Genomic DNA, 11,184 nt, shown 5'->3' with positions numbered 1-11,184 from the left:
CTTATTTGTCTTTGCCATCTGTGGTACCTGAGCATCCTGTAAACCTCAGCAGTGTCCTTTCTCCTCTAGCTCTTCCTCCACTCTGCAACTCTCCCTACTTTCCTGGGTGGCCATTACATCCATCCTTCCCCTCCCCTGGTCCATCCCTGAACACAAGGGTGGGGGTGAGACAACTCAACATGGAGGAGAGACAGAAGGCCATTGAGGCACTGCAGTAGGCACACAGCGCCCCCTTGTCTCCCCAACAATCCTCCTTTGTCCTCTGGTTCTGGCTTTTGCAGCTTGGTCCAGCAGGGTACTGCCTGGGCTGGCCTCCAGTTCCCACCTCCCTTAAAGGAAAAGAGAGAAAGGCCCAGCCGAATAAGAGGGTTACGGTTACAGAAGGGGGCATAAACATCTTCAGGCTTTGGTTGCTGGGAACTCCTTGCTCTGTCTGTCTTTCTCCACCCCCCAAATCCTCTGCTTTCTTTCCCATCTCTTCCTCTCCCTGCTCCTTCTTTCCTTCTTCAGGGTGGGTTAGGCTGGAGGAAGAGGAGGGTTAACCATCTCTTTCTCACCCCTCCCCATACCTCCTAGGGGCCCTGCAGGCCAGAGCACAGGCACTCTGGGCAGCTGGGTGAAGCTCATCCGGGCAGGCCTTCCCTGGGTACTGCCTTTCCCCTGAGTCCTACAGCAGGCCCAAGCTTCACTTTCAGGTTTCTGTCAGCTTCTCTAACCAGATTTCTGTTTCCCTTCCTGGGCTGCTGGGAATCTGGTGAGGGAGAGTCTGTGTTGTGTCCCGTGAGCCTCACAGAGATGTTCAGTTCTTGGGATCGCCGGGAGCGGCCCCCAGAGGAAGGAGCAGCTGCAGGGCTCCAGGGCTTCGGAGTGGACAAGACCTTCCTGTCTTCCCTCAAAGGCATCCTGCTGGAAACTGAGCTGGTAACAGCTGCCCCTCCAACCTTGTGCCCCCACCTCTCCCATCCCAGCCTTCTGGCATAGCTCTGTGCTGGCCTCCTGTGCTCAGCATCTCACAGCCCCCTTCCCAGGTTTTCTGTCTTCTCACTCCCAGGCTTACCTTCTGCACTTCTCAACTTTCTAGCTACTTCTCTATCTGGAGGCAGTTAGAGCATGCATCATTCACCGCAAGACGGAAGTTAGATGGGAAGATAGCTTTCTAGGATACTGAGGGAATGAGCCATGGGTGGGGGCGGGAAGAGGACGGACAGGAAGAAGGCCAGTCTGTCTCTCTCCAGCTTCTAGGAGGGCTACTTCTTGACATGTCTAAGTATCCAAGAGGATTTCTGACAGCCACACTTTATCTGTCAGTTGTGGCCCACTACCATCTAGTCTCAGGCTTTCCCTGGTTACTGAGTAAGATCACAGTGCTAACACTGGGCCTCTTTCTTATCTGCTATCATATATGCAGCAAGCTCCTGACTTCTCAGCCTCTCTCAGCATGGAATCTGTTCTTGTTATATGAATTTTAGCTATCAGGAGTAGAGAAAGCTTCGTGGAGCAGAGGTGCTGTGGGCTGGTGTGTTCTGTGCCCCTGGGAACTGCTCTGGGGCTCTGCAGATTGGTCAAACTGATGGAGTTGCTGGGATTCCTGGGATAGCAGGAGTGGGAGGATGAAGATGTCCTTGATGGTCCCTGACACTGGGGATGAGTCACTTCTTTGTCTTCATTGAGAACTCTTCCTTCTCACTGAGGCTGGGTAAAAGTACCTGCTGAGAAGAGGAGCTCCCAACCACAGCCAAACCATGGCCTAGCCTGTGCATGTCTCCTCAGAAAGCTCCCCACACTTGGTCCTGCAGGCCCTGACCTTCATCATCTTCATTTGCTTCACGGCCTCCATCTCTGCCTACATGGCTGCAGCGTTGCTTGAGTTCTTCATCACACTGGCCTTCCTCTTCCTCTACGCCACGCAGTACCACCAGCGCTTCGATCGGCTTAACTGGCCTTGTCTGGTGAGGAACACTGCCTCTCCCACCCCATCCTGGTCTCTTTCTTCTCTCCGATTGCCCAGTTTTTCTGTAGTCTTGTGGCTCCCCTTCATTTCCACAACTGAGCTATGCTTTGACTCATGTTGTGTCCTGTGCTCAAACGTGAACTTTGGCCCGTGAGACTGCCCTTGTCAAGGAGGGTTGTCAAGGCAGATGTACAGACCTTAGGCCTGTTCTCCCACACATAAAAGTCCTGCTCCATGTGGCATGTTTGCTGGTCTCCTTTCTGCCTCTTGGCTGACCTAGATTTATCTGCTTCCATCTTCTGGGTAGGTTTCTGAGCTCACTCCCTTGGAAGTACTTGGCATGTGTCTGGGGGCATCCCTGGGCAGGAATTCAATCTCTGAGGACCAGACAGGGAAAGCTGACTAGTTTGGGAGATCCCCAGGTAATGATCCCTTCCAGCATCCTCCAAACCCTCCTCCCCCTACCTCTGGCTCCCTAGGACTTCCTCCGGTGTCTCAGCGCCATCATCATCTTCCTGGTGGTCTCCTTTGCTGCTGTGACCTCGAGGGAGGGAGCTGCCATTGCTGCTTTTGTGAGTCCATTCCTACAGTGCTCTCCAGCACCCAGGATGTGTGGCTGCTATTGGCACACTTCCTGTGCCCAAAACAAAGCCTGTGCCTGCTCATATATCATTCCCTCACTTCTGGTCCCATTCCCCCTCCCCACTCCTCTAGTCTGATGGCCTCTGCTGCCCCACCCCCATCCCTTTCCACAGGTTTTTGGCATCATCTTGGTCTCTGTCTTTGCCTATGATGCATTCAAGATCTACCGAACTGAGTTGATGCCCAGGACCACAGAGGGTGAGTTGTCTGTGCCCTAAGAGAGGAGATGCCCCTACCTCTTGTCCCAGATACTGCAGGCATACATGATTTCCCTGCCTGGCTCCTTCTCTACAGGGGACCAGCAGTGATTCCAGGGTTCCCTGGCTCCCATGACCAGACACAAGGAACCGTGGAGCCCATCTTTGTCATCTTTGAATTCACTGAACCCCAACTGCCCACCATCTACTCCGTGTCTTCAGAGATGTGTGCATGAGATGTCCCAGAGATCTGTGGGAAGTGGTGAAGTTCTGGGGGTTGGGGCAGGTTGCTGTGCTTCCAAGTCACTCCCAAATTAAAAAAAAAAAAAAAAAAAAAAAAAAAAAAATCAAATCCCAGTGGTGGGTCTTCTTCTTCCTCAGAACTTACACAGACTAGGAAGCCAAAGAGTTATTCGTGGGAACGTGCTCCAGAGAGCCAAGATCCCTCTGTGGGGTGAGGGAGTGCCACTTAGATGGAGGGAACTGAAGAGATACTTCAAGGGAAAAACTTTTGCACCTTAGCCCGACACATCAGCGGATTGTGAGATTACCAAAATGCTATGTGCTGTGCTGTTTGGGAGTGAGATGTCTAGGCCTTCCTGACCCAAGCGAACCTGGGGCAATGGTCCTTTTCTGGGGTTTGTGTAGAGCTCCCCCTTGTGGTATGGGGAGGGCTGGGCGGCAGACAGAGTGGAGAGGACAGCCAGAGGTCTTAGGAGAAATTCCTAAAATACCAGCACCTGAAAGAAAAGTTCTTAGGTGTGAGCTGGTCACATGCTCTCACTCTCTGTGAAAGAAAACTGGGGCTTAGTTATGGGGAAGTGACTTCCTTGAGGCAAAGCTGGCTCTACAACATCTTGACCTTGAAACAGTACTGTTGTGAGTCCTGAAGCTCTGAAAACAAGGGGCCCATGCCTTTGCTAGTGGACCCCCCTTCTTAGCTTGCCACAGTCTCAGAACACATTTGCTGAGTGTTTCCTCTCTGCAGAGCGTAAGCTTGACACCAGGGATTTTAAGGTAACAGTTGGGCCTGAAAGGGCAAGTCCATTTGGAAAGGAGTTTGAGACAGGAACTGCCTGGTCCGTGATAATCTAGTCTAGACACGACCACCCCACCTGGCTGGAGGAACCCATCATGGTTCATATATGTGGGTCCATTCCAGCTGACATCTTGCCCTCTCTCTGTAATGTTTTACCCTTCTCCTGAAATGCCTTTCTTCCTTCGGGATGGGCCTTTCAGTCGAGAGCTCTGGCCTCAAGCCCTGACTGTCCCCTGGATCTTGAACTTGGGGGATGTGCCATGCTTTCCTGTGATGATTATACTTGCCTTGTGAGTAGATTTTTCCTGCCTCCTATTTCCTGTCTTCCTGTCTTTGTGTTCTGTTACCTCATCAGGCCTGGCAGTCATTCCAGGGAAGGAGCCTACTGGACTTTGGGTTTCTCTGGACTCTGTTTATGGTTCTTAGGCTTTCTGCATAGTCTGTGCTTGAGCCTAGATGACTGCCCTTGGTCAGGAGAATGGGGGTAGGATGGGCATAGTCTCAGAGGAGAGATGGAGAGCTTGGGCTGGGGAAATGGGGAGAAGATTGTAGGTTTGAGAGGGTAAAAAGAGGGTCTGGAGAACCTTGTCCAAATACCCAGAGGACAGCAAGGTTGACTTTCCAGCCAGAGATCTTAGCTCCATCCATGAGCAGCTGTGTGTCTAGTCCTCCAAGGAGGAGAGAGATACAGAGACAGAGACAGAAATAGACAGAGAGAAAGACACACACACTGAGACAGAGACACACAGAGAGAGTAGAGACAGAGAGACAGGGACAGACATAGAGAAAGATACACAGAGAAAGAGGCAGACAGAGAGACAGAAAGACACAGACTGACAGAGACATAAAGACAGAGAGACAGACAGACAGACACACACACACACACACACACACACAGAGAGAGAGAGAGAGAGAGAGAGAGAGAGAGAGAGAGAGAGAGAGAGAGAGAGAGGTGTCCGACTGTGGGTCTGTACATGCATCTATGCATGCCCATGTGAATGGACACAAGGTGAGGACTGTCCTTATTTGGTCCATTACCCATAATGACTTGGGCTCAGCAGCACCTGGTCCCTGAGTCCTGGAATGTCCTCATGGTGAGGCCTGACTCACAGAGCTAGGGCAGATGTTGGAGTGGGGTCTCAGCTGTTTCCTGAGCATCCCACAGCAGTTTCCTGTGCATCCATCCCCAGCAGTGCAGAGACTCTTGGGGTATCAGTGGGAAGATCATCTTGGAGAGAACACATAGCCCGGGGCAACTTTAATTTCTGCCGGCTAAGAGGATGAGCTGTGGAAGGGTGGCTTCCACCTTAGCACCAAACTTCCATCCTCCTGGGTCTGACTTGGCTCCCTTTCAGTGCCTCTGTTCTTTGTACGCTTTAAGGGGTTATTGTCTTCTTGTCTTTGAGGTGGGGTCTCACATTACCCAGGCTGGTTTTGAACTTGCTTTCTAGCTGAGCCTGCCTCTTGCCTCCACCTCCTGGAGGCTTGGCCATCCATCATATCAATGGATTTAATTCTCCCATTTTTGGAAATGTTTCCTTTCTTTACTTGTACAAGTGGAGCTGGGACTGTGACTGTGCTGCCTGAGGCAAGACACCTCGCTTCCCTTTTGGTCTCCACAGACATGGGGTGCTTTGGATCCTACAGCTCTGACAGTCTCTGCCGTGGCCATCCTCCTCCAGGGCCACCAAGATTCCCCACCCAGATAGACCATTGGTAGGAAGGACAGAGGATACAGACAGAGTCGAGTGTTTGTGTTTATTGTAGATCAGCAACAGTGAGGTTCTGCTGGAAAGGTTATTCCTCATCGTGCATTTTCTGCAGAGAAAGGAATAAGAGGTGTGAAGCCAATGGGCAAGATGGACCGGGGAGGAATCTCTAGGGATTTCAGTGGCTCTAGGAAGATGCTCTTGGAAAGGGAGGGGTTAAACCTCAGGGGTTTTGAAGTTTAGAACATGGATCTGGGGCCGCTTTGGGTGGAGAGTGTATTCTCAGGTTAGAGGTGTCTGTGGGACCCTCCAGTTGTATGTATTGCCTAGTCTATGTCTAAATGCACATGGGATACACATGTAGCTGTTCAGAGCATCATACATGCAGGAGCATCCTGGTGAGACCATGACTAGCAGGTCCAGGGGAGGAACCCACCTTGGCACCAATGTCACGGCTTTTGGCCCGCAGCTTGTTGACCTGGGACTCAGCGATGTCCGCCCTCTCCTCTGCCTCATCCAGCTCGTGCTGCACCTTGCGGAACTTGGACAGGTTGGTGTTGGCCTGCTCCTCCTACGAGCAGATAAAGGGGATTGGAGATTGGGATGAGAAGAACTCTGGAATGGGCTCTCAGGTTCTCATGGTCCATGTCCCTGAGCTACTCCTCACCCGGTTCTCCCAGGCATGTCCTGCTTGGCACCCTCCTCAATGGTGTTCAGTGTTTAAGATCCTTCATCACCACCCACTGCCTCAAATGAACCTGTGCTGCCTGGCGTGCTCCGTGAGAATCCAGATTCACTGCATCCATTCCAGTTGCGTCTCAGATGCCTGCCGACTTGGAGGTTTTCATCCACACCACACCCACATGTTTCTATCCACCCAAGTGTCTTCTCTATTACCTGGTATTTAGTCAGGTTCCTGTTTAGGCCCAGATCCAACTTTTGGCCTCTTGCTGTCCTGCATCTCCACGCTGTCCCTTTGTCTTAATGGTATGTGGACTCTAAGCAACTAGTGGGCAGATTCGGGGCAGAAACAGCACTGATCTTTGGAACTTAGGGTGCTAGATACAGTTCTGATCATACATGCAGAATAAATGTCTGAGCCGAAGGTTAGAGCAGACCTTTGTCTCGGCCCCACTGTGGCAGATGCTCACTGGCTTTGTCTCGGCCCCACTGTGACGGATGCTCACTGGCTTTGTCTCGGCCCCACTGTGGCAGATGCTCACTGGCTTTGTCTCGGCCCCACTGTGGTGGATGCTCACTGGCTTTCACTAGCAGATGTGTGGATAAAAGATGGAGAGACAGTTCTGAACTCACCGCCTCCTCAGCCTGGCGCTTGTAGGCCTTCACCTTCAACTGCAGCTTGTCCACCAGGTCCTGCAGCCGCATCAAGTTCTTCTTGTCTTCCTCTGTCTGAAGGTGGGTGAGAGGGAGGGAGATGCCAGTTTTGGTGAGAGGAGCAACTGTGGTCATCAGTCCCTCCTCCCTTACTTTGTTCCTACCCCAGGCCTCAGCTGCCTCTCCCCCTCCAGTGGCTCAGGTCAAGGGGTTGCCCAAAGGGATTTTTTTCAGTCAGGGACCCACAAATTAATGAGTGTCCAGGTGCTGGAAGAGAGGGGGAGGTTCTCAGAGCCTCAGGGAATTTTGATTTATATGTTTCTTTGTTTTTATTTGCATTGGTGTTTTGCCTGCATGTATACCTGTGTGAGGGTGTCTGACCTTGGAATTTCAGACAGTTGTGAACTGCCGTGTGGGTGCTGGGAATTGAACCTGGGTTTTCTGGCAGAGCAGTGAGTGCTCTTAATCAATGAGGCATCTCTTTAATCCTCTGGGGAACCTCTTACTTTAGTCATATGGAGACATAGGGTCTGCCTGGTGAAGAGTTTCCCTTGCAGTAACATGGGCACTTTTAGCCAATGTTTCAAAGTGACCAGAAGAATAGTAAAGAAAGCTGACATTATCACCATCTAGATTATTCTATCCAACATAGCCCAGTATTCTGACACCTTCTCCTGAGCCAGAATTTGGGCAACAGGGTTTGTGGCTCCAATGCCCTTGGTCATTACTATCTTTATGTCATGTTCTAGGATGCCATTGCCTCTTTGTCTACAATAGGTCTGCCTCTTGTATCCCCTTCTTAAATGGACCAATGCACCCATCTCCTTAGACTTCTCTTCCTAGACACGGAAAATAACAGGCCAATGGCCAATCTCAGCTATGTAGATGGTGTTCTCAGACACTCTGAGATAGATGGTGCCCTAAGGCCTAGGTGTCCAGTCAGAGAAACTGCAGCTAGCATCTAAAGGTGCTGGTGTGAAGTGGTGCCTGGCATTAGTGACTGATAGTGCAGCACAGCAGAGCCCTGTTTGAGCCCAAAAGTGGGCTTGTAAAGCCATTGCTCCATCCGGATCTTCCCTGCCCAACCTGGTAGGTGAGCTCCTTGATGCGCCGCTCGCTCTTCCTCATGCCCTTCACTGACTCTGCATTGCGCTTCTGCTCAGCCTCCAGCTCATTCTCCAGCTCCCGAACCCGGGCCTCCAGTTTCTGCAGCTGCTTCTTGCCACCCTTGAGGGCGATCTGCTCTGCCTCATCCAGCCGGTGCTGCAGGTCCTTGATGGTCTGCTCCATGTTCTTCTTCATGCGCTCCAGGTGGGCGCTGGTGTCCTGCTCTTTCTTCAGCTCCTCGGCCATCATGGCGGCCTGTGCACGGAAGGGGAGGGCATGTGGGCTGCTCAGGTCCTCGTGGGCTCACTGCCCAGGCTAGGGAGATGCTGGTCTGGAGTGGGTAGGCAGGGGAGGGGACTCACATCTGTGATGGCCTTCTTGGCCTTCTCCTCTGCATTCCTACACTCCTGCACTGCCTCCTCCACCTCTGTCTGGAGTTGGGTCAAGTCTGCCTCCATCTTCTTCTTCTGGTTGATGAGGCTGGTGTTCTAGATATGAGTAGAAAAAAATACCAAATGCACACTTTATTGCTTAGTTCCATATTTTTGTTCAGAGAAAATTGAGCCAGATGGAACTCTGAAACTCACTGGCCAGCCCACCCAGCCAGCCGAGGAGCCCCAAATTCAGTGAGACACTTCATCTCAGGAGATAAGACAGAGAGTGACAGAGGAAGGTGCCCAGTGTTAACCTCTGGCCTCCTCACACATGCACACATATGTGCACATGTACAGGGCACCCGTGTGCACACACATAAACAGGTACAAATAACACCAATAAAAGATTAGACAAGCCTGGCTTGCACTCCTCACTTTCCCTTTCCCTATGAGAGTGGATATGGTCCAGAAAATTACTCAGCACTGGAGAATGGTCCCCAGCAGCTCACGGTCTGGAGTTTTACCCTTGAGTGCTTAGGAATATATTTGCATATAGGAACAGAGCTGTATTCCAAGGAAAATGGGAAGATTTCAGAGAATAACTAGACATGATTATAACTAGAGAAAAGTGTCCTTGACTAAAGCAGAGGACACAGTCACTGGATGGTGTCATTTACACGTATGCTAAATTCTGGAACAAAGCCACACCTGGCACTGCAATAGTTTGGCACAGCTATTGGGAGTATGGAAAACACTCTCCTCCCCACAGTTTGCCTGACAAGAAGATGTAGTTCTGCTTCTGAAAAAATGTCTTCCTCTGTGTGTGTGTGTGCATGTGTGTGTACATGTGTGTGTGAATATGTGTGTATGTGTGAGTGTGTGCTGTGTGTGTATGCGCATGAGTGTGTGAGTGAGTATGCACATGGAGTACAGGTGCCCACAGAGGCCACAAGTCTCAGATCTTCTGGAACTGGAGTTGTAGGAGATTGTGAGCCACCTGACTTGGGTGCTGGGGACCAAATTTTTGGGATCCTGCAAAAGAACAGCAAACACACTTAACTGCTGAGCCATCTCTCCAGCCCCAGTTACGCATCTTTAAACCCCCAAGTTCCTATCTTTTCAAATCAGCTTGGAGGCTGTCTTATAGATCAAGGTATCAGATGACAAAATGCAGTCCGTGGCTCCCAGATTTGTGACTCACAGGCACCACCATTCAGCCGTGACATACTTAGCTCCTAAGTCTGTTCCTCTCGATCGAGATAATAGTTCTCCCAGCTGCTACTAACAGATGAGGGCTGACCCAAGAATACTTAATCCTGCTTGACTTGCTCCAAAATTATCCCGGGCTCTGACTCTCAGTGGGTTTCTGCACAGGGTCCCTAACTCTGTCACCTGTGAGTGCAGCAGCTGCACCCGCTCGCTGGTCTCAATCAGCTCCTGCTCTGCCAGCTTCCGAGACCGCTCTGTCTGCTCCACCACAGCCCGCAGCTCCTCCAGCTCTGCCTGCAGCAGGGTGTTGCGTCGCTCCACGATGGCGATGTTCTCCTTCAGGTCGTCATTGGCATGTACGGCATCATCCAGCTGGAGCTGGGTGTCCTATGGGGAAGGTAAGGTAAAGGGCCTAGACCTCATGCCAATAGACCTCCCATTTTGGGTCTGGCACACCCCACCTGATCCCATCCAACAGTCTCTTGTCATCAGGAAGATAAGCGCCTATCTCATTCTCTACTCTCTTGTCCTGAGGCTCTACTGGACCAGAGGGCACTGTTTCTCACGCCTACAAACCCAGCAGGTAAGTAGTTCCCGCTTTCTCATATTTACGTTAGCCCATTTATGATTCCCTGTCCTTTACTATCTCTTATTCAAGCATTCACCAGTCCCAGCCCCCTTGGCTTCCAAGATCAGACAAGAGTGGGTGTATTCAGAGTGGTGTGGTTGAAGACCTTTATCATCTTTCTGGGCACTATACATATTCTGATTCACCACCTTCTAGAGGCCTGGCTCCGGTTACCTTCAAGTGGGCTTGAGCATTCTTCAGGTGCTTCTGGGCCTCTGAGGCTATCCTATTGGCCTGGCTGAGCTGGATCTCCATCTCATTGAGGTCACCCTCCATCTTCTTCTTCACCCGCAGGGCCTCATTGCGGCTGCGAGTCTCCGCATCCAGGGAGGTCTGCAGGGAGTCCACCACCCGCAGGTGGTTGCGCTTGGCCTGCTCCATCTCCTCATCCTTCTCTGCTAGCTTCCTTTCAATCTCTGCCTTGATCTGGTTGAACTCCAGCTGGGCTCGAAGGATCTTGCCCTCCTCATGCTCCAGGGAGGCCTGGAAAGGGGAGAGGAGTCAGAGGTAGGTAATCAAGGCTGCATTGGGTGGATGTGGGGAATGAGGGGATGACAGGCTTTAACCAGGACTGTGGCCTAGGAAGGAGTTTTGGTGATAGGTCCTGAACCCAGGCTGCTGTGGGAAAGAAAGCAGGGAACCTCCGAGGCCTCCTGACTCCTGATCTTCCTCTGTAAAAGAGAGGGTTCAGACTTCTCTTATATTTTTGGTTGTGAGCCTAGCCTTTAATGGCTGAGCCATCTCTACAGCCCAGATTAGGACTTCTCAGTCATCAGGCCTTTGGGACTAACAAAGCAGAAGTTCCTGACCCACCTGATTTAAAAAAAAAAAATCACAGAAAGTTGAAGTTTCTATAGCCCTAATCTGGGGCTGTTCCAGGTTCTTAGAAGTATGCAGCAATCATGGCTCATACATAAGTGCTTGATTGTGATCTCACTTAATCTCCATAATAATCATACACACAATCATAGCTTATACATTAATTTTATCTTA

At 51.1% G+C, this 11,184-nt stretch overlaps 2 protein-coding genes and 1 long non-coding RNA gene across 5 annotated transcripts in view; 2 read left to right on the top strand and 1 right to left on the bottom strand.

The window, feature by feature from the left end:
• Nucleotides 1-318: 318 nt before the first annotated feature.
• Cmtm5 (CKLF like MARVEL transmembrane domain containing 5) lies at nt 319-6,083 on the top strand. 3 transcript variants are annotated; one of them, XM_034497396.2, is made up of 5 exons: nt 329-921; nt 1,797-1,949; nt 2,431-2,523; nt 2,707-2,791; nt 2,888-6,083. In XM_034497396.2, exons 1-5 carry the CDS (start codon nt 796-798, stop codon nt 2,899-2,901), a joined length of 471 nt encoding a protein of 156 aa, XP_034353287.1. In that variant the 5' UTR covers nt 329-795; the 3' UTR covers nt 2,902-6,083. The 3 variants fall into 3 exon arrangements, with proteins under 3 accessions (XP_034353288.1, XP_076787115.1, XP_034353287.1); XM_034497397.2 differs by lacking the exon at nt 1,797-1,949 and having other exon boundaries at nt 319-921; XM_076931000.1 differs by lacking the exons at nt 2,431-2,523; nt 2,707-2,791; nt 2,888-6,083 and adding an exon at nt 2,259-2,424 and having other exon boundaries at nt 320-921.
• LOC117705073 (myosin-6) overlaps nt 5,574-11,184 on the bottom strand; it is a 23,752-nt gene continuing 18,141 nt past the window's right edge. Inside the window, exons 32-38 of the mRNA XM_034497394.2 lie at nt 10,366-10,674; nt 9,747-9,950; nt 8,343-8,468; nt 7,960-8,235; nt 6,853-6,948; nt 5,975-6,109; nt 5,574-5,647 (exon numbers count right to left, since the gene is read on the bottom strand). Coding sequence (XP_034353285.1) covers nt 5,627-5,647; nt 5,975-6,109; nt 6,853-6,948; nt 7,960-8,235; nt 8,343-8,468; nt 9,747-9,950; nt 10,366-10,674 — 1,167 coding nt within the window. The 3' untranslated portion in view covers nt 5,574-5,626. The remainder of the gene's footprint in view (nt 5,648-5,974; nt 6,110-6,852; nt 6,949-7,959; nt 8,236-8,342; nt 8,469-9,746; nt 9,951-10,365; nt 10,675-11,184) is intronic.
• LOC143441721 (uncharacterized) overlaps nt 10,559-11,184 on the top strand; it is a 3,684-nt gene continuing 3,058 nt past the window's right edge. Inside the window, exon 1 of the long non-coding RNA XR_013109361.1 lies at nt 10,559-10,698. This is a non-coding gene — a long non-coding RNA (uncharacterized LOC143441721). The remainder of the gene's footprint in view (nt 10,699-11,184) is intronic.

The sequence above is a fragment of the Arvicanthis niloticus genome, chromosome 3 (genome assembly GCF_011762505.2).
Source record: "Arvicanthis niloticus isolate mArvNil1 chromosome 3, mArvNil1.pat.X, whole genome shotgun sequence".
In the NCBI taxonomy this organism is placed as follows: domain Eukaryota; kingdom Metazoa; phylum Chordata; class Mammalia; order Rodentia; family Muridae; genus Arvicanthis; species Arvicanthis niloticus.
The sequence above is the reverse complement of the archived record's forward strand: the minus strand, read 5'-3'. Positions and strand labels throughout refer to the sequence as shown.